Source organism: Camponotus vicinus, unplaced genomic scaffold (assembly GCF_025532165.1).
Source record: "Camponotus vicinus isolate PSW18456_S1 unplaced genomic scaffold, iyCamVici1.0 SCAF_14, whole genome shotgun sequence".
NCBI classification, from domain to species: Eukaryota; Metazoa; Arthropoda; class Insecta; order Hymenoptera; family Formicidae; genus Camponotus; species Camponotus vicinus.
Window position 1 is genome coordinate 1119791 of NW_028141950.1, and position 23443 is coordinate 1143233.

At 33.8% G+C, this 23443-nt stretch overlaps 1 protein-coding gene across 1 annotated transcript; it reads left to right on the forward strand.

Moving 5' to 3' along the window:
* The first annotated feature begins 1464 nt into the window (after positions 1–1464).
* LOC145964737 (aquaporin AQPcic) lies at positions 1465–21002 on the forward strand. Its single transcript, XM_083087781.1, has 6 exons — positions 1465–1729; positions 3130–3274; positions 17627–17817; positions 18084–18227; positions 18557–19015; positions 19515–21002. Exons 2-5 carry the CDS (start codon positions 3151–3153, stop codon positions 19001–19003), a joined length of 906 nt encoding a protein of 301 aa, XP_082943907.1. The 5' UTR covers positions 1465–1729; positions 3130–3150; the 3' UTR covers positions 19004–19015; positions 19515–21002.
* Positions 21003–23443: the final 2441 nt, after the last annotated feature.

The window sequence follows — 23443 nt, forward strand, 5'->3', positions numbered from 1 at the left end:
TAATGAATTTTTTATGATATTATCAATTATGACAGTCTTTTTAATTAAAAAATTTTATCTGAAAATATAATGATTTCACAATCTTCTTTATGTGATGTCTTCAATTTGTTTATTTTCAATTTCTATTTTTTATTTCTATTTTTATTAGCAGTTTAAGAAGAAAGCAGAAAAAAAAGAAAAAAGCATGAACTATTCGCTGTAATTACGTATGAACAGAAACAGTTATTGGAGTTAATATATATATCTATAATATTAAAATAATTTATTTTTTTAGAAACGTAAGCTTAAAATAATAAATTATTTTAAGCTTACGTTTCTAAAAAAATATAATGCTATATTTATTAAAATTAGTAAAACAAAATATATAAGTATAAAAATGAGGTACATATTTAAAGAGAAAAGATACATATATATATATATATATATATATATATATATATATATGTATAATTAAGGAACAGAAATAAATAAATTAGAGAAACCAAACCAAGATTCTATAATTTTTGGCATTCATAAGAAATCGTGATATGTTTTCAAAGCTATTTTAGTATGAACGTCAAATATAAGTATACAAAAATCTGAAGCGCAAAATCTTCGACAAAAATTCGATTTACAAAGTTTTTCAGCGGTATGTTTAGTGGAATTTCATAATATTAATAAAAATAAATAAACATCCTCAAAAAAGAACTTGTATATATTAAGTAAGAAAGAAATACTAATTAAATATTCACAAAGATATTAAAATTATAATTACAATCAAATTTTTTGGCAAGAAATAATTTAATTAAAACAATAATTTAATTAAAAATTTAATTAAAACAGTAATTTCTCCATCTCAAATTAAAATTTATTTGTCGATGATTAAGTCTCAATCAGATAATTTCTTGGCAGTGTTTTACATAATACACATAAAGGGTTCATTATATTGCTATCGTACATGTGCAGTATTTCTCATCAAAAATTATAAAAAATATTTTTCTATGAAATTTCAATTAATGTCATGCCATGCATTTTCTTTGTAGTTTTTAAAGTTTTAATTAATTATATTAAAAAAATATATATATACTGCACGTTTCTATCATAATAACTATTCTTTATACGTGCTAAAATTTTGTTCTCATGTCCATCTGAAATGAATTAAAGAAGAAATACTCTCTCCTTCTTTCTTTCACCTTAATTACACTGTTGTATTTTAATTTGCCAAAAGATATTCTTCTTTTGTTTCTAACAAAGAGAAGGAGAGAAAGAGAGAGAAAGCGTGTTAAATCTGGGTCGATGAGCAAACAGTAGATTTTGCACATACGATACCGTGAGATAATCGTCAACAATGAATACGATGGTAAATATTTTTCGACGCGAAAGCGACATCGCGAGCGTGCGCGCGTGCGATGTCTTGATAATAATTTGGCAGGTACGTACATTTCGCGCGGCCGTGTGCGGAAATACACGGAATCATCGTGTAACGGGAGAGTGACGGCCGTTGGCACAGTGGAGGGTTTTCTACATATAGAGGTGAACGCGAGTCGCGAAACGATTCAGTCTCCTCGAAACCACTCGACAATAAGAGACAAGACGTGGATAAACAACAATAGCCGCGGGCACGTTTGTTCTCCGCCGATGTGCCGATCGTTCGTGCGAATTTCTTGATGATTCATTAACGATCGGGCCTACGAGCGAGGTCGTGTTAAAGTTTGTGTAACGTTGCAGCTGCCAACTCGTCCTCTTCGGGGTAAGAAATCTTTCTTCGTGGCATGAAAAATTGAAAATTAGTGATTTCCTTTTTCACGATCGCATTTCGCGAGATCGAATATTGTAAACGAAAATTTTCCCGACTTCTGTGCGATCGATAGGAATAACATGCTGTGCTAAGTGTGAAGAAATTTATTTTAAAATGCTGTTTATGTTTACTTCTTTTCGTCGGCTAATTAGTCATGTTAAAACCCTCCAAGTTAAATAAACGGAAATTAAAATGTTCTACTATGCTTCTAAATTGCAAAAGCATATCGATTATAAATCAATGTTGTTGCGTAATTTATGATAATTAATCTTGTCGAAAGATGAAAATGGGTTAAGTAAAATTAATTAACAGCTACCGATGTTTTTTTTCTAATTGTTTCCTTAAAACTCCCAATATTTGTAATTTAAAATTAACATGTACCGTGTACATCATTACAGATGCAACGCGACGCTGCGGAAACGCATGCAAATGGTTTAACAAATTCCGTAAATTGTATTAAATTAGAATATCGAAAGTTTGCATAATAGAAAAAGAGAGAAAATCATTATAAGGAAGTAAAAACATATTAAATAAGAAATTAAGGAAAATTAGACAATGATTTCTTCATGCCCACGTTATTAAAAAATTAATATTTATTTTACACGTAATATACACTTATCGATACAAAAATTACGTGAACTAAAGTATCAGGAGTACAGCGATGTATTCAACGCAGAGTCACGACAAGCCGCGATCGATTGATAAAGCGCGTACTAAATCACAGATTTAATTAACGAAGTGCAATTGCCTGGCGTGAAGCGTACGATTCAATCGCTTACACGGGACGTCAAAGTTCGTTTGACAGCTCGGAGAACTCAGTTTCTCATTTGTTTATTATTTACATGTTGATATAACTCCATTGTTTGATCTGACGAATTTCAACTAATTGTATAAGATATCGATGTTATTATCGATTATGTCTGTTTGTCGCAGATATTCTATGTCGCAAAGTCAATCGATAAAAATATATTAAGAATCGGTCTTTTCATTTTGCAAGTTGTCAACTTTAATGAACAGATTTCATCAAAAATATTATTAACATTTGTCAGAGAATTTTACCAAAAATTATTAGAATCTAAAATATTTAAAAATGGCCAGTTTTATCGTAATTCATTACAATTATACGGCAACTTACTGCAGCAGAAGTAACAAATCATTTCAAAGTGCAGTAGGAATTGATAAGATAACGAGAAGAAAATATATCTATTGTAAACTTTTTTTTGTGCTCATTTTTCCACTACAATTTCTTCATATAAGAAGGTCATCATATAAGAATCATAAAAGTAATTTGCGCAGTATATCATAACTCAAATGAAAAACTAGTAATAATCAATTGTAATTTATATTTTCAGTGACCGTTTAATTGAATCGACATGGAGCAAAATGGTGTATCGATGATATCTCAATCGAATGATAATTCTGGAAAATCTAAGAGCATCGGTATCACGCTAAGATCTAGCAGCTTACAATCGGCTAAGGAAAAGTTGAAGGCACCCTGTGAGTATTAATTAATGGTGCAATTATAATTGAATAAAAAATAGTTTCGAAAAAGAGAGATGTACAGATTTTAATAGAAACTCATATCTCGAAAATCAAATGCAAATTAAAAATGGTTGACAAGTATATTTAATAGAAATTGATTGTTTTATGGGAAAATTTTCATAATGCAAAAATTGTTAATTTTTTTCTATGGCTCAAATTTTTACGTTACGCACATTTCTCTTTTTTTTAAAAATCGAGTCGGCTTTCGATTTCTTAAAACAAATTTCGCGTTAAATCATAATTCATTTTTGTACAGAGTTATAGAGTTTAATCGAAATTGGGTAATCCGATTTTATCTCGATTTTATCGTGACATAGTTTGCAGAAATTTTAAAAAATGTTTTAAAAAATAAAACGTAAAAAGTAAAACGCACTGCGAAATATCAACACGAGCAAGTGAATAATGACACGATCTCTAATTTGCTAAAGTGACAAATTTTCCTGTCTGTAAAACCATTTGGAACGAATTTCATTATAATTCATAGAGATTATCGCTCCATTAGAATATGAAACTTTGCAGCTATTTCCGCACGAAAATATATATCTAGATCTTTTAATTCGAGATCATCCGATCATGCAGCGATTATAAAAAACGGTATTTGTTCGTCTTTATTTTATTTTCTGGTATCTGTGATTGTCAAAGTGATAGTTCTGAGAGAATTTAATGCTTGGAGAATATTGGAAAGATATAAAACTTTTATCATTTTTATTTTCTTGTTCATATGTAGGGACATACACATATATATAATTTGAGATTCTGCAATGAAAGTTTCGCGGCTTCCTATTCGGAAAAAAGGAACGTACAGAGAGAAGTCATTTCGGTAAAGTTTCATAGGAGGAATTGATCGTGTAACAAAATGGAAAGGCCTCGCGAATGTTCGTTCGTTCCTGCTTTCGAGATTGACCTTAAACTCACGGAATCGTCTGCTATCGCGAGTCGACCGACTTCCTATTCGCCAGAATATTCCTCGCCATCGCATCGCGTCGGTTTTCTCGGTGAAAGAAAGAAGAAAGCGGAGGTTGCATTATACCAAGCGCATGCTAAGCAACGCTCTACGAGTATTCCCCGATCTGAAAATTGGGTCGGAAATCGGATTTGCAAGACTCCGAGGGAAATTTCTCCCTTTCTCCCCTTTGCATTCCTGAAGCACATCTCGCCGTATCAGCGGCATTCTTGATACGAGAAAATTAGGAAAATTAGGTAAGTTCTCGCGCTTGGGGATAACATCATCTCAAGTCGCACCGGCCATTTATTATGCGAACGATGTTTTCGCATCGGAGAAAAAATGTTCAATGCACGTTTCGAGCACGTGACTTCGCGAAATTGATTATACTCTCTAATCTAATATGATCTTCGAGAATAATTTATGGATAAAATCCCTTTCCTGTTAAATCAATATTCTATTCATACATTTTATAGATTACATTTATCTGAATTATCAAATATAATCTTTTCTTTCATTAAAATGCACAAAAGTTGCAGTAGTTTTAGCTATCATAACGAGAGTTTTCGATCGGCAATGCGTCTCGCCGTTTGATCTAGAAAGCGGATTGTTTCTTTTGACGAGCGTATTTCGGTCGTTTCTCTAGGAAAAAGAAAGTGAATAATGCGATCGCATCAGGAAATACGGTTTGCTCGGACGTTTTTACGAGGTACGTACGCGAAGAGTCTAATGAAATTAGACGGTAATTATAAAGCGGGACACGCGTATGCTTAACACCGAGCTCCTTTTCTTCTCGCTCTTTTTTCCTTCGTTTTATCAGTGCGGAAAAATAATGCGATTTGAGATCTTAATTCAGGCGATTCGATCTTCTGTTTTAGCCCCTCTAGCTTGTTATACGCTTCGCAGAATGTCTACGTCGTGAGGTGTTAATTAACTAGAAGCATCATTTCCGTCAAACGTCCTTACAATGCGTCTCGTGAAAGTCTTAGATTCGATAAACGACTAAAGAAAAGAAGGAGATGTGGGTGAGAGGAATTGATTATTCCCCAATGACTTTTTGTGGACTGTATCTCCCTGAGAAAATCTAGAGAAATGGATATCGTACGCGGAATACTGAATTATTTGTGTGCACTTTCACCCGCGATCGCGATTTATAATCGTGGATATACACGCGATAGTCTCCGGGAATTAATTTGAATTTAATATAGCACACGAAGAGTTACACGAAGAACAAATATTAGGATGCGGATCACGTACCATCTCATAATCCCTATCTCATTCTAGAATATTGTAAGTGATTAGAAACTTGTTCATGCCATGTTAATGTAAGTACTTTGAATACTTTGTTTCGAAATTTGTTACAAGCTCACAAATATTTATTTGCGTTCATAAATTGATTGTGAAAACAAAAATCCTGAAAATATTATTAAAAAACTTCATAAACAATTTTTCTTTAAATCAAGATGAAATTTTGAGAGAGAGAAAAATGTATTTTAAATAATATTTCTCAAAATAATCATGTCATCATGTTATCATGTCATCATGTTATCATGTTATATATTACACAATTTCCGTAATAAAATCGTAAACCTAGAAACACGTGGCCGCCTCGTAAAAAATTTCCACTACAAATATTACGTCATTTTTATCGCTAAAGATGCACGATGCGACGCAGATTTCTGATGTAAGTTACTATATATATGTTTATAGTGTGGATACATCAATGTCAGCAATAATTTCTCGATGTGTCGTCCCGCCAAACATTTAAAGAAGTTTAGTCTGTTGACAGATCGTTGACAGATCAAATTATGTTAATGCAAAATATTATCGATGGAATCGATGTTGCTTTTTAAATTTAGTAACAAGAGCAGTACACACAAAGTGAAATATGAGATATATGTAGGTACACAAATTGTAATAAACGTTTCCAACTTTATTACAGACACAGGGAATAAATCTCGCGCAAGTGAAAAATAAATAATTAATTTTCTTCTTTTTCTCGACTGTTATAATTTCTTTGCTATATACTTTTTATTGTATTCATATCATTTTTTTGCATCTTTTAATTCACATTTATCGAAATCTAAGAAATTCGCATAATTAATGTTATCATAATGGAGTTGCTCCGGTTTCTCGAGAAGACATAATTATTGCCAGATTGGGGAACCTACTGTAAATCGAACAAGCGTTCCTTTGAGAAAATTTAGTACATCGTGATATTCTCGAGTTTTAGAAAATCCGGAATTTCACTCTTTCTCGTAACGATTTATCGTGACAATCGCGTAATTTACTGATACTTCCTCCGTATCCGGTCTCACGACGGTGCTCCGCTTCCATCACGATATGTGCAATGATATAGCAAGTAGAAACTAAAATGTCAAATGGTGGGAATGCAATCAAAGACGAGACAATAGCCTTTTGTATTGCAATATAACGCTATCTTATTATTATTTATCCGCCTATTTCTCCGTAAATGTTTTCGAAATGAGTTTCCAACGTAGATTTGTATTATCTCGAGAGAATAATAAACTAATATTAATATAATAAAAATATAAAAATTAATATAATAAAAATATATCACGTTACATAATTGACATTATATGTCATTAACAATTAATAAATGTTAAGATAAAAATAATTAATAAGTAAAATATATAGACGAAAAGCCTTGTAAGCTAAATTTCATAAATATCGTAATGTGTGAAAATATTAATACATAATTACAATCAATATATTATAATTGTAATATTAATTGAAATATTTTTGTAGCATTTAACAATCTCGAAACTTCAAGAAATGTTCTCTCATAATTCATAACATATTCATTATATAAGCGTTTTATACACATTTTGATCGTGTTTGAAGCTTCACATTAGAGAAAGTATGTTTCGTATCCCGAAGCACGGCTTCTCGTAATAAAATTTCGAGAATGAAAATTCAAAAGGGTAGGAATTCGGATAGTTCGGTAGCGAATACGTATGTAAAATTAATCTCTTTTTCGGTTGCTACAAATTGAGACGGCGCCAATGACGGAAGAAAGATAGTCTCGATACATCTCGCGAGTCTGGCTTGACAGTCACCGTACTCCGGCCATTCACATCGCGAACTTGACCCACTGTCATACTTGCAGCAACGGTACGCGACGTTATACTCTTGATTGCGTATTCCGGGTACACAGAAAAAGACTACCGTGTACTTTTTCTGCTGACTCTTGCGAAATAGGGAAGTATTTTTGCAGACATGTGATGATGTAACTATAGAGATAAGATCCTCGTGGTCAGTAAACCCGTGCATTTTATTTTATGCTATATATGCTATGTATTATAAATTATAATCAATTGTTTACACAGTTCGAAAAAGAAATAGATTAGAATTGTTAAGTTGTCGACGATAAAGAATTGTATATCAATAATAAAAAAAAGTATCTTTTATTTATCTTCCAAGTGTATTTTGGAATTACATATCGATTGACTTGATACTTGACAATAATTATTATATACGAAACAAATCGAAAGTCTTTTTATTTTTATAATACATTACTTATAGATTAGATGCATTCTATCACTTTGTACCTCAAATTATGTAGATAAATAGATGAAGATAAGTCTGCATTATGAGCCTTATTTCTCTGCAAGCTTATAACATACGGTCGACATAACGCATTCCACATATGATGATATAACCTGCATAAATATTACTGCATCACGCTAAGCAATACTTATCGCAATTGCAAGATGCAATGCTCAATCGCACACAAACGTAATGTTATATATAATAGATACAACAAAAAATTTCCTGAAATTATCTGAATCTATAATTTAATTATTTAGCGAATAATATATAAAAAAATCAGTTGTAGATATCCATGGATATGTAAAAATATTGAGGTACAATAAAAATATACATCATACAGATGATAACAATATTTTTTAAATTTGGAATAAAAAATTATAAATTTCTAATTTCGGTAATAAATTAATAAATATATGAAGGAGAGTGAGTCCGTAGGGCTGCCCAAGTGCTTGAGTATTTTTCTAGAAATAAACAGATAGACCACCTGAGCACTTGAGTTAGGTATAAACAAATAGGTCGCCCGAGCATTTTTCGGTCCGCGATGCGAGTAGTCTCTGTGTCGTTGCGAGAGCGCAAAGACGTACGTTAGACGAGTGTATCTCTTTGTTCATATTAATCTTGTAATCCAACAAATAAATATCTGTCATTTGTCCTAAAAAGTATTCTATACCATTTTACATCCTTACACCAAAATATCCTACAATTTGGGGGCTCAGCCGGGATGATAACGGATGATAATGGATAATAACGGGATAATAACGGTGCATAACGGGATAATAACGAGTCAATGGAATTTAATCGGGCATTTTCGAGAAAGAAGAGAGAGAGAGAGTTGTTAGAGCGTGAGTTAGTATTAGCACGTCTTGAAATAGAAGCAATGCGACGAGAAGTATATACCGATCCAGTTGCAGAAGACGAAGGTCGACAACAACCGACGCATAGCATTGCTGCCATGAACAACAATGTTTTGGCCGGTCAGCCGCGAGCAAATATTACGGCAATAGCGGATTTGCTCAGTAATTTCAGCGGTCAATCTAGTGATTATGAGATTTGGGAAAAGCAAGTCAAGCTACTCAAAGCGACATATAAATTGGAAGACGATACTGCGAAAATACTTGTGGGCATGCGGCTTAAAGGAAAATCACTCGAGTGGCTACATTCCAAACCGGAATACATTGCGATGACATTTGATCGTCTTCTGGACGAGCTGAGAGCTATGTTTCATCGTCGACAGAGCAAGGTGGCAATTCGGAAAAAATTTGAAGAACGTATGTGGAAGAAAGACGAGACTTTCCACGAATATTTCTATGAGAAAATCATTATGAGCAACCGAGTACCGATCGACGATAGCGAGATACTTGAGTACGTAATTGAAGGTATTCCAGACGAGGCACTTCAAAACCAGGCGCGTATACAACGATTTACGACAACAAATGGATTGCTAGAAGCATTTGAGAAGGTAACTCTTCGAGACCGAGCAGGCACACCAGGATCATCGACATCGAACAAACGAAATGGTAATCAAAATAAAAACGAGCGAAAAGAGACTGTTAACGGTGGAGGAAACAAAAATCATTCGATTAAAGTTGTACGTTGTTTTAATTACGGCGAGCGCGATCATGTAAGTGCAAATTGTCCGACAAAAGAGCGAGGCGCTAAATGCTTTAAATGTGGCGAGCGTGGGCATATCGCGTCGAGATGTTCCGAGAAGACGAATGCGAATAAAGAAAGTCGCGCGGTGTCGGGAGTTTCGCCTTGTAAATATTTTAAAAATGTTCTGGTCAACGGTTACGAGATTAAGGCGGTGATAGATTCAAGCGATGTTACTTTAATTCGCGCGGATGAACATGTTAAGCTTGGATCTCCTCGATTAAGTTTAGGCGAAATATATTTCGACGGCGTGGGTTCGAGCAAAAATGTGACGTTAGGAGGGTTTCAAACAGAAATCATTGTAGACGGGCATTCATATCCGATTTACGTACATGTAGTTTCAAATAATGTGCTCCGGTATAAGCTATTAATAGGAACGAGCTTTTTAAATATGACTAATGTTAATCTTAAAGGCGTCGAAGAAGTAACTATTAGTCCATTATCGGAAGCGACGTATGCAGACGCGGGATGCGAAAATAGCGTATCCGAGATATTAAAAAATAAGATTAAGATTTTAAATGCAACCTCTCAATTTATTTGCAGTGTAACATTAATGATACTGGTCAAATAATTTTGATTTGCATTCTACGAATATTCGAGAATGCGTCAGAAATCCCATCACGTATGCATCACGCGTGTTTCAATAGTGTTTTACATTTCCGGCGCTTATTGAGAAATTGTTTTTATGCAACGCGTCGAATGGATGAGATTACTTTCGACATCGTTCCGTCGCGAATCTAATCGACTATGCAAATCGTTACGATGTAGTGTAATCAGTAATACGTTATATCAGAGTGCGTGTAATTATGCATGTAATAATCGATCATCGCAAATCGTTCTCTCGCAAAAAGCGCAAAAGCGAGTAATTGACAACGTATGAAGATTTACCGGGAATAATCGAATCCAGCGATTTTTCAGATGTTACAAGACAGATATTACAACGTAGTAGAGTTCTCGTAAACGAAAAATATCAAGCGTACTTTGCTCGCGAGGGAAAATGTTTTTACATTAAATTCACCTGCAAGATTACACGATTAGAAGCGCGCCGTTCGTTTAATTTTTTTTACAGCAGCAGAGTAACAAGCAAAAACCCGAGAAAAGTGGGCGATGGAGAAAAGCGCGTTTGCTTTTGCGCCTCGCTGCGCTTTCATGCATCTCGATGTTCACGATAGTTAATCGAAGATTGGCGTTGCATCCTCTCAACGCGAGCCGAGAATTTCTCTTTGCCATGCTCTTACTAACCCATTTTCTATAATTCATATTCATAGGATCCATTGCATCCGTTGCACGAGAGATGTGAAAATGTGGATTATATGTTCGAGTGGCTTGTATAATATTTTCTGTGCGAGTCTTCTATTCTTATTTATAAAAAAAGCAAATACTTGAATATTTTCACGTGTGCACGCTTTTCGTAACTTTTCATCAGCTTTACCTAGAAGCATTACATTTCGATGGTATTCCTGTATTCGCGAAAATGCTGGGTAAAACTAAACACAGATTAAACACATGGATGATTTAAGGCAGATAAATTTATCTTTGCTTTTTGGAACAAGTGAATGATGTGTTGATGATTCTTGAAATAAATCAAAGCTTACACATGTCTCGGAGCTATTTCTTTCTTTTCAGTTTACTTTATGAGAAAATATTTACTTTTTCTTAATTTTTTATATTTCAAGAAATATTTCAAAACACGCAAATGATGTAAATGTAATTTTTAAGAAGCTCGCGCAATTTTATCGAAACAATCTTTTAGCTGGAAAATATATAAGATCGATATAATATTTTTTTTTATTTTTCAAGAGAAATACGTGATTTCAGTTATCTCGAGAAATAACACGCTCACATTTTAAAGAACGCTCTTGCGTGCTCGTGGAAATTACATTCGCTCGATATCGTAGATTCGCGGGAAGATCATATCGGAGATCATGTAACGACAAATCGTTGCAAATCATACGTAGCCGGTTGTATATTTCACGTGATTCGCTAAGTTATGATTCTCATCGTATTTCATAGCTGAGCATTATTTCACGCGAAAGGTTTGTTTGCGATAAAACTGCGTTACACGAATCGAAGACGCATATTCCGTGTATTATGTAACGGATGTTCGGACGCTCTCATCGCGACTGGCCGGCAGGTGATTAGCAAATGTCAGAGGATCCTCGGTGCTTTCACACGGAATAATAACGAACATGCGTGAGAGCAACGTGTCATGTCACGTGGAATAAAGGCGTTATTTTCACGTCGGCCAACTTTACATTTGATTTCTGACAAAAGTTCAACGGATTCACCCCATTAGCGGGTGAAATGAAAACCAATTATAGTAATTGGTGAGACGTCTTACTCTTATCGATCGGTATAATACGAGCGCATTGCAAATTGTAATTACGGGGGCGGATACGATCGCGCGTAACTTTTGCTAAAGTTCACGAGGTTTATTAACATTGGTTAATTAACAGAGCCAACGGCACGTAATGGAATTAGTAATTAAAATAATCGATGCAATATATATTTTATACTTGAGTTTATCGCGTCGAAATTATCATAAATTATGATGAAAGGAATAATATTTCTTCACAAGTTATAAAAATATAATTAAATATTAATAAATATAATTAAATATAAATAATATTTTTTCACAAGTTAAAAAATAAAAATTATGTTACGAGTCGTATTTGATGCTATATCGAAGCATCTGATACGCGAGAATTATAGAAAGAATTATTAAACGAACGATTGTGTATTTATCTCAAACATATAATTGTTTACTTCAATATAACTTTAGATGTGTGAGAAAGGTAATTAATGATTTGTCCGACGTTATCTTATCGTTTTGTTAATATCGATCACGACTAGTTGATCAAATATTGTTTTGCTGTTCGTAGTGACATACGTACACATTATGACATATATATTATTAGGAATATAAATTATGGCATATGTATCGCTACGATAAAAGTTATTTTTAAATTACGAACAGTCTCGGGTTTGTCGTAAGTGTGTTTTTCTTTCGAAATTCTTACAATACGAAGAAATAGGCGTCGGGAATTAACGCGAAGCATACTTTACCGCTCGTCATCGCACGTTGCAAGGTGCGTTACGACAAAAACTGGCTTTCTACCCTTTCGGTGCAGCTGATTTATGAAAATTTCACCGTGTACGTACGTCGTCGCTATTAGGGATCGTTGAAATTCGCGGCATACCGAGAGAAAGAGAGAATACCTTTCTCGTACTAAATTGTCGAAGTAAATTGCCTTTTTCGCTATCTAGTTATGAAGCGCATTGCGCGGAAAATTAACCACAAATTGCAAAAAATTAAGCGATTCACTAATTACAGAAATTTTCGCACTTAATTTCACGTGCAACGTGCTTCTTTATAAACCTGCGGTTATAATTCAATGAAAAAATTCCACCTTAATAATTGGTTTATCCACGAGTAACGATGATAGCTCGATGATTGATTATTAAATTACAGCGAATTTCAATATTATCGTTATCAAATTAATTAAATATATCGTTTTACTTTTGATATGTAATCCGAACCTTAATATATATTACCTTTGGTAATTTTTGATTTATTATTATTTTTTTGATTAATTACTTTTGGTAATATATATTATGAGTGAGATTCGTATAAAAATAATATAAATACGCGGGATATTTCAATATACACACGCGAAATACATTTTGCTACTTTATCAATTCAGTCACGAATCATATACGATAGATACGATAGATTCCTGTTATCTTTTCATACGCTATCGATAGCTGGTATACGTGCTGTGGTCGGTATATATCGATGGAAATTTTCCAAAGAGAGAGAGAAAGACGTTAAAAGCGATGGGCATTAATTCAGATTTGTTTGCGGGATACTATAGATGGTGCATCAATGAAAGTGCATCGACAAGGCGCATCGCTTTCTCGATCCAAACTCCTCCCTCTCCTTTCTCCTCGATAGATCGCATGAATAGAAAGAAAAGAACGAAAAGAAATGAAAAAAAAGAAAAAGTTATCGCGAGGGCAAAGTATTATATTATACATATAAAGAAATACAAGACATTTCACTCGGCAATTATAATCGTCGATTACTTTCTCGGTCTCCAATTATGCTCCGGCACTTTCTTGCTAATTATCCGCAGCCTCCGTTCTCCTGAGGTTTGATTTTTTTAATTAACGATTAGAGATATCGCGTTCAAGTTACGCGCAACTTGGAAAGTGCACATCTCGACAGTGAAGATGCAAGATATATTTCCTTGAATCCTGCGTTATACATACGTGCCGTGTTTCGACGTAGTCTCGCATGCGTTTTACCCACTTGGCCCGAATGCACAACACGCGCGCAATGGCTTTCTACACTTTATTCCGCCAGTACTTTGTCGTGTTTACGACCATCGGATCATTAACCGGCGATAAATTAGCGAAATGTTAAGAGAGCTCAAGAGAGTACACGCGTTCCAATTTCTTTATGTCGATTAGTTGCCCTGTGGCCGGGTTTCACGAAACCGTCGAATTATTTCTTTCAAAATCTTGAATGAGTAACTAAAAAGGGAATGAACAGAAAATGTGAAATTTTTTCGCACAATTTATCTGATAATATTTATCACCCATCAAATGTAAAAAAAAAATACACATATACAGTATCTCTTTATGTCATAAAAATTTCCTTCTATAAATTTTCTATAAACTTTCAGGCATAATTATTTTGTGGCGTGACGTGCAATTTTCGTTTTTCCCTAATTATTAGAATTGGATAATTAGGTTTCGCAATAATTACCTTCGTAATAGCTTTTACTTTCAAAATGGCAACTCATATCTGATCCGCTCTCAACTTTTATGTACCTTGTGTCGTCAGATACTTATAACATATCAAATATACATCAAGTACTTATTACATATTTGTTATATACTTTCGCAATCGATATGATGTCCGGGAATGGAGAATGTCCGCCTTTGAGAAGATAAACACACGATTTTGAACGGCTTCGAGTACGTCGCTTTGCGTTCCCGTCATCGTATCGAAATCCAGCTAATCCGCGAATGTCGATGACTGATCACTATCAGTCTCGCTCTATGTCACACTAAGCTTGTACGCTAATGGAAACCATACGTGACACGTGCTAGCTTCTAATTATATCCGTGCGACACACGGTTAATCACGACGACTCGATCGTAATTCTAGAGTAAACGTGCTCTGGCATCTCTATGCGTAGCTCAAAAGCGCGAATGCGTATGTAAATGTATAAGTGCGATTACAGCCAAAGGATATTGACATTCGTAAGTGAAGTTATGAATATCGTATGAATGAAAATCGGGAGAGCGCGTTTCAATGATTCGTTCGGGGAACGCGAATTGTGCAAATGTAACGCGCAACAAGTACAAATTTATGCACATTTTATTTGTGTCTCAAAGCAGGATAACGGTTTGTATATTTTATCGCAACTATTTTTTACTTAACTCTTTTTTTTAATTCTGTGAAAAAGGCAATTTTTAAAATATAATAATTATGCATGAAAATGTTATATATATTGTATGTAGTAATGGTTTACTTTTTTGCGTCAATTCTAAATATTTTTAATTTTGAAGATAGTAAGATAATGGAGATATTACTGCTATGCAAATTAATTATAGCTAATCTGCCTAATGATAAAAATGCAAGTATATATTTCAATGAAATTGATATACATATGGTAGATAAAGAATTAATATTGGTTTTCTTCTGACCTAAATGAACCGAATAAAGATTAAACAATTTTATATTATACATAGTAGCATGAAGAATAAAGTTTGAAAACAATTCTAATCAAATTAATTATAAAACAAAGTAAAAAACACAATTATTTAATTGACTTTATCTTTTTTCTATGTCGACAATAAGCTAAGATGGAAAGTGTGCGAAGTGAAAAGTATCGGAAAAGAAATGTCAAATAATTTTCGCATAAATACAATATAATAACTAAATAAATCATTTATTATTACGTATTATATTGAATGAATTACTAACTGTGCGATCAATGAAATTTGTCCAATGATAATATTCATAATTTAATATTTTCAACGATTCTTATTCATAATAATTAATAATATGCCGATAAATAATTGCAAAATTTTATCAATGCTGCATAGAACGAGAAGAAATGTCACAAAGCCATGATCTTTGACAGCACTGATTACTTAGCCGTCATTCTCGTTGGTGCTTGAAATACTAAATATTGACTCGAGATTGCATTACTCAATATAAGATAAATATATTAAATGATTTGAACAAATATATAAATGATAAGGATATATTTTATATATTTGATTTATTATAATTGATTTATTCAAATCATTTAATATATTTATCTTATATTTCATATATCGTTATCATTGTAACATATATCATTATAATATTGCGCGCAGAAAGATAAATAGATGGAAAGAGGGAAAGAAAGAGAAAGAGAGAATTGAATTCATTTTCTATGGATATAACTTAATTTTTGTATTTCAAAGTTGGAGTAAATTATGTAGAATGAAATAAATGAAAGTTGCGTAGTAAAGTAATGCGAAAATAATGGGCATTACGATAGTTAAGTTCAAAGGACATAGTTTAATTTAGTTGTAATTTGGTTCAACTTTTGGCCTCGGGCAAAAATTTTACAAGCACTCTCGTGAAAATTTTATAGAGCGAGCTTTCGCGAGAATTACATCGAGAAAATTTAATGCGGATATATACATGGAAGGAAACTATGCCATCCTGTCAAAAAGAAGGAACGCAAAGTGCTTCGATATTCAAGAATGGAAAATACTTATCGAAGTCCAGCATCCTTAACAACGCTAGAGCTGCTCGACTTACGATGTGCATAACTTCACCGATGTGCTTTCATGTAAATTCAATGTTGCCCTCTTCTACCTTAGGTTTATACCGATGGTAATCGTATTCGACGTAGAGCGAACAAAGTTTTTATACTCGAAAGTTTACAACAAAGTAACAGTCCAAGTTTATCCTGCCTGTCGATCTAAAAACACTTCTGTGCCGAGCACATTTTACTTTTGAAATTCATCGAAGAACAATCATCTTTTAACATATATATCCATGAATAAAATTCTGATATAGAAACGTCGTAAATTACAGATATAAAAATGTCGGGAAAACTGATCTTTTTTTCTGAACAACTTCGAAAGGATGATGAGATTCTAGTATTTTTTTCAAGTTTTCAAATATGACATTAACAAAATAGCATAATCTTGCATAATCTTTGGCTTTAAGATGTTTTATGGAATCTTTAAAAAAAGAGATGTAGAGTTCTGTTGAATCAGCTCTCATTATCTTTTTTTTCACTCCTACGCTTCCGGAAATCTTCGTGCATAAATCGCAAACGACAGTTTAAATACATGTGTGCACGTATATCGTCATTATATACACATTATCTTTGAAAACAAAGCGATCATCGTTATGACTACATTCAACGGGAGCACACCTTGAGCGTCTTGATTTTTCTCAATTATATTCATTTAATCTGGCTGACTTTGATTCGTTTAATGCGCAGAACTAAAAATGTGTATACTTTGCTCTGTTCGTTCGTGCACGATAGTCGCTTTTTAATTAAATACCGAGAATCGGTAAAGGTATGAGAGCGCAAATTTTCATACCTTTTCGTAAAAGCACGAGGGTGACAGCAATCTCGAGTGGCCTTCTCGACAAAATGATAACGTAAAGCTGCGTTTTATCTTCTTTCGTCTTCGTCGCGATAATTTTGTAAATTATTCATGTAACGCGCTTTACTCTTTCTGCTCCATAAAACGCCATTTTCAAATTTTATATTCGTATAATACCATATATTGTAAATTATAAATTAATATACCATATATTGTAAATTATAAACTGTTATTACTTATAGGGATTTTTTTATTATACGTATTTATGTAAACGATATAAATATTAAATAAATAAAGATTTAGCATGTATTTTTTTAAGTTATCACGAAATGCTCGTACAAGTTTGCTTTCCCTCTTCTCCCTTCGCCTTCGTTATACACGATGTTAAAAATTTATGACATAAACGTCTAGAGAGATTTATCACGGCAACGCCTTTTATCAAGCAACGCGTTGACACCGCATATAAATTGATGATATGTTAATGATGGAAATGTCTATTTATAATTCAGGGTTGAAGAAGGTGGAGGAAGACAGCACGTGGTGGAGCAAGTTACTGACCGTTCTGGGAGAATTAATCGGAACGGCACTCCTGGTCTTTCTGGGATGCACAGCATGCGTGGGCAGTTTAGCAAAAAGTGGGCCGCCGCCACCTATACAAATCGCCCTCGCTTCCGGTATTGCTGTCATGATCGCAGTACAGGTATAAATCATTTATGTGATTTAGATTGACTATTAACGCGTATTAATCTTAAGAATAATACTATTGTTTTGCAGCATTTATATTATTTTTTATTTTTTCATATATTTTATATATTTCGATCTTTCCTGCCTTTAATAATATAATATCTTATGAAGAAAATATATCTGACAAAAATATATAAAACTAGCATTAAGTCAGGCGCCGAGACGCAATGTTATCGAATTTTATCGTCGGTTAAATGCTGCTTGTTTGCTCTCTTTTTTCAGTGTGTTGGCCATATCAGCGGCGCTCATGTTAATCCAGCTATTACAGTAGCTACTGTAATTCTCGGCAATAAATCTCTCCCGATGGCCGGATTCTACATCATTGCACAATGTTTGGGTAGCGTGATAGGTTACGGTTTATTAAAGGTCAATAAATATGCATATATTCATTAACTTTAAGATTACGAAAGACATTCGAATTATAAGATATATTAATATCGATGTATATTCGTGCTTTTATGACGCGTTATAAGTAAAAATTATGTTATCTCAGAGTTACAATATTAAAATTACTTGGACTCTCTCTTTAGTTTGCTCCTAAAAATTATCTACATGTGCTCGTTAATGCTTAATCTTTCAATAAATTAAATGTTTCATAGATCGCACTTCACGATAGCTTTTGAAAAACATTGATCAACTTAATATTCGCCATAATATTAATATTTTTAACTGTTCCTTTAATATATTAATTACAGATAATAACGCCGCATTATTTATTATATGGCGATGACCCAACGGAAATCGAATCCTTCTGTACGACGAAAATTAGTTCAAAGTTAAATGCCGCTCATGGAGTCGCAGCCGAGGCTTTAGCCACGGGGATATTTGTCTTCTTCGCCTGCGGAGTTTGGGACTCGCGAAACGCGAAAAACACCGACTCGATACCGATAAAATTCGGCCTCTGCATCACTATGCTTGCTTTCGCTTTTGCCCCTTACACTACCTGCAGTCTCAACCCCGCCAGAACATTCGGACCAGCGGTCTGGAATAATTACTGGGGCAATCATTGGGTATACTGGCTAGGGCCGATCGGAGGCGCCATAATCTCAGCCCTGATCTATCGATGCTTATTCACGCCCAAGACGAAAAATCAGGATGGTGTCATGCATGACATGGAAACTTTCAATGGCATCGAGACGTAAATGGAATCGCGCGTACGTTCTTCTCTAAATTTATTAAATCTTGCATTATTTTCCTACGGCATTAAAAAGTTTATGAGAGCGCTCATAATGGTACAAAATCATAATTAAAGTAAAAGTCAATTTTTTCCACAAAGAAACGTGCACTTTGCATGCTAATAATGTTAAATAATTCCGTTAAAAAAACTTATAATCTTAAATTTTTATATATATTAGATAATTATCTAAAAATAACATTAAATAACATTAAACAACCTTTTATAAGAGAATCACTTTTATTCGAAAAATTATTTGACGAAAGTGAAAAGTTATCGTGTGTCTTTCTTGTAAAAAATCTCATCAATGTCCGCGAGCTTGGCATGTTTCCAGAGAATTTTTTTACGTTTTTTTTCTATCTTTGTCCATTCAGCCTCAATTCAAATATCTACTGGATTTTCAAGCGATGTATAACGTCACTTTTATCAAATAATCTACGAATCTACGAAGCTTATATATCGTACGCTTTCTCTTTCAGCGAACGAAATTGTATTCCGGCTGTCGGTGATTCACAAATTGAACGAGAAATCCTGAATCGCGCTGGTATTTTCCTCCTCGGTTGAAAAAGAGGACGTTGTAAAAGTTGCGGCGGAAACTCTTGCGGGCACGATAGAAGCGGATCGGACAGGCTTCGAACTTTACGGATTTTTGCTTTCAGGATACTCGTTGGAAACATCTCACTCGAAAATCTTGTAACCCAAAGGATCAAAAAGACGTGACTTCTTCGTTGTAGATTGTAATCTGACGAATTATTTTTGTACAGAAATATTCGATGTAATAAGGCGCTTTGACGTTTCGCATTTGCTTTTATGCAATAGATATAGAATTTTTGGTGCATTTTTGTCATCACACATAATTGTTTGTTATTTATATGATTCATAGCATCGCGGCCGAGCGAAACATGGAAATGCATTTTAAACATGAAATGCAAAATATAAATTATAAATTGTGTATTCTAAAAATGTTATTTCAGAATGAAAAAAAATACAAATCGAGTACACACGTACTACTATAAATGAGCAAATTTTTGTAGAATTTTCTTCAAGAATAAATAACTAGCGTTATGTATTGAATATTTACGCCTGTAGCATTCGTTTGACATACCGCTCGGCCATGACGCATATATGAATATTTATATCCTTTTGCTACGTAGTTTTTACATCTCCAGCACTTTTGAAGATAATCGCTCTATGTCGTTGTAAACATATAGCGAAGCACCGTAATGGCGTGTGATTTCGTCTTGCCTAGTGGCATATAATTTAAGATACTAATTCTCTCGCACTCCCGTTCCTCTCTTTTTTTTTGTTTTTGTTCGTAGCACGAAGCTCTCTCGCATGCATTACGCCACAGCGGCCGCTTCGCCGCGCTTTTTATTAATTATTAGCGAATTTATGGGTTGTATGCAGACCCGGTTCGCTCGCTCCGCAATTCCACCAAATTCGCCGCCATTATATCGTACACGTACGCGATGCAGCTCGTTAAGGCCGACATCTCTTATCCCTGCTGCGACGAAATTCGAAATAACGGAATTAGTCTCGGCGAATTCGGGAAATTGCCTCCATCGCCGTCGGTCGCGCCAAAGTTTTAATTGTATATTCGATCTACATATCTGTGCGTGCGTGCGTGTCTATGTATGTATGTGTGTGTGTATGTGCGTATGTATAAACGAGATTGCAATTACGTTCTGCAACTTAATGTATATGTAAATACAAGATACACGTCCGGACCTCCTCGTTTGTTTCATATATATCCCTTCTTCTGTAGATAACAATAAGATAACTTTAAGAGCGAAATCGCGTAGTAGATTTCCTGGAATTTCGCAAGCTTTAAGGCCTTATATTTTGCGCGCGAACGATCGGCGAAGGATAAGATCGAATTTCAAATTACACGATTGTAACGTGTATTTATGTAAGTAATTTTCAATTGTAAGATGTGGCTTCAAATAAATTCCACGTGTTTTGACGAATTGTGATTTTTCTTCTTTTCTATATATTTTTTCTTATATTTCTATATATTTTTTCGCAAATATTTATATTTAATAAAAAAGATTATTATTTTCATAGATATCATTTTTTAGAAATTTTTGAAACGCGTGTGATTTGCAGATATTTCCAAGTAGCTAAAAGTGACAATAAATACTCATTTTTTTATGTACAATTTACTTGCTGTTTAAATTTTTAAAAATTGTTATTATACGCTTAATTAGTCTTTCTACAAGTCATAACTAACAGTACAGATTTTATATTTTTGTGGTGCACCGTTTCTGAAATATTAGATTTCACCCCCAAGGGGTTGTTTTTAAAAATTATTATTATACGCTCAATTAGTCCTTCTACAAGTCATAACTAACAATACAGGTTTTATATTTTTGTGGTGCACCGTTTTTGAAATATTAGATCTCACTCCCAAAGGGTGGTTTTCAAAAATTGTTATTATACGCTTAATTAGTCTTTCTACAAGTCATAACTAACAGTATAGGTTTTATATTTTTGTGGTGCACCGTTTCTGAAATCTTAGATTTCACCCCCAAGGGATGGTTTTTAAAAATTATTATTATACGCTAAATTAGTCTTTGTAGAAACCTTAACTAACGGCACAGGTTTTATATTTTTGTGGTGCACCGTTTCTGAAATATTAGATTTCACCCCCAAGGGGTTGTTTCTAAATTATTACTATTTTTCAAAATTGTTATTATATGACAATTATTTTTTTAGAAATTTTATTTAATCAAATAAGTTCCATATTTTTACGTTCCTGAGATATTAATTTCCATCTCCCAAGGGGTGATTTTTGAAAATTACTATACGATAAATTAATCTCTCACACGTATGCACACACATACACACGTATTACACGTGTATGCACGCACATATACATTTAATCTTATTTTTTAAGGCGTATTTGCACACTCGACAGAGTAATCGACATGAACGCTGCAAACGCGCCTTGAGGGACAAACTCGCTTTACGTGTGTGTGTGTGCGAGCATATGTACGTAAGTCTGAACCTGGAAATGATCATGATGATGATGGAAAACGAAAAATGTCACACTTCTGATATGCGATCATTATTTCTCGGGATTGACTGCACCAATCTTATTCAAACTGGTCGCAATCAAAAGTCTATACTCATATTATATAATAAAAGTGCCGTTAGATTTATGATTACAGCTTTAGTTCTTGAGATATTTTAATCGAAAGTTTATAGGCCCCAAAATTCCGGATAAGGTACTTGATAGCGCCGCGTCGAGAACAGTGACTTTCAATGCTCGGATCCAATCTTTTATCGAGAACAATGATTCTCAATGCTCGGATCTATTTTTTTATGTACTTGGCGTCGCGACGCTACCGCGTCGCTTGATTTACTATCGATATTTATATATGGGTTTATATAAAAAATAATATCTTATATTTAAATTGTAATGATTTGGAATAAAATTACTAAAAATTCAATATTTGCGTTTTACTGATAATTTTGCTTTTGCCTAGAAAATACGTCGATATTTATCGATGTCTAAATCTTAAAAGTAAAATCTTTTTAGGCTTGTCTTTAGTCGAGTCTAAATCTTAATCTGTTTATAAAAAAACATATGATGGTCATACATAATTAAATCTTGAAAATACAGACGGTTTGGAGGCGTGCTACGATAGAAAGATATAAAAATAGCGGTGATCATATATGAAAGAGTAAAACGCGCATTGTTGCGAAATATATTACATCATAAATATTCGATTCCAAAATAGTATTCTTCTAGTTTCCGCAATCGATATTCTGAAATAGACATTGCAAGGCACATGTAATTCCAACTTAAAAAAATTTACACGATTTATCAGACGAGAAATTAAGATAAAAGAAAATAAAAAAATGATCAAAAGGTAAAAAAAATATAATGAAACGACTCAAATAAGACAGGTACATTACAAATGATATTATTAAGCAACTTAGTCATTGTTTCTCAATTTGTTAGATGGTCCCATGGATTCCCGAGTTTTTTCGTTATTGTTACGTAAACAATGATAAAGACTAAAAACTTAATTGCACAGAAAATTACTTCCTAGCATTGTTCGCGAGGCAAAAAAATTTCTTAATCTCGATCTAATGTACATTAGAGATTCTATTTAAAAGTATATGTCGGATAGAATAGCCGGTAGATAATATAAGGAAAATAGAGTGCGATAATGAAAGACTGACTTTGATAACCGTCGTCAGCCATTGCTGACAAACGTACGCGATTTACAGTATCGTCGTTATTCCGGAGGGAGCCCCTTATTCTGAAATTAACATCCCCGCCGCATAATTTTAATACACGGACGAATAGCAAGCGATGATGGGGCGTGCAGTCGCGTTGTTACATCACGCGAGCAGAACGCCTAACCACGTGTCTTCTTCGCGCGATAGAATGAAGTTA

Bases quoted from the DNA above. Each gene is read 5' to 3' on its own strand.
- LOC145964737 (XM_083087781.1), top strand. From the start codon at position 3,151: ATGGAGCAAAATGGTGTATCGATGATATCTCAATCGAATGATAATTCT. The intron at 3,275-17,626 runs GTGAGTATTAAT...TTTATAATTCAG, and splicing joins GGAAAAGTTGAAGGCACCCT to GGTTGAAGAAGGTGGAGGAA. The intron at 18,228-18,556 runs GTCAATAAATAT...TATTAATTACAG, and splicing joins TAGGTTACGGTTTATTAAAG to ATAATAACGCCGCATTATTT.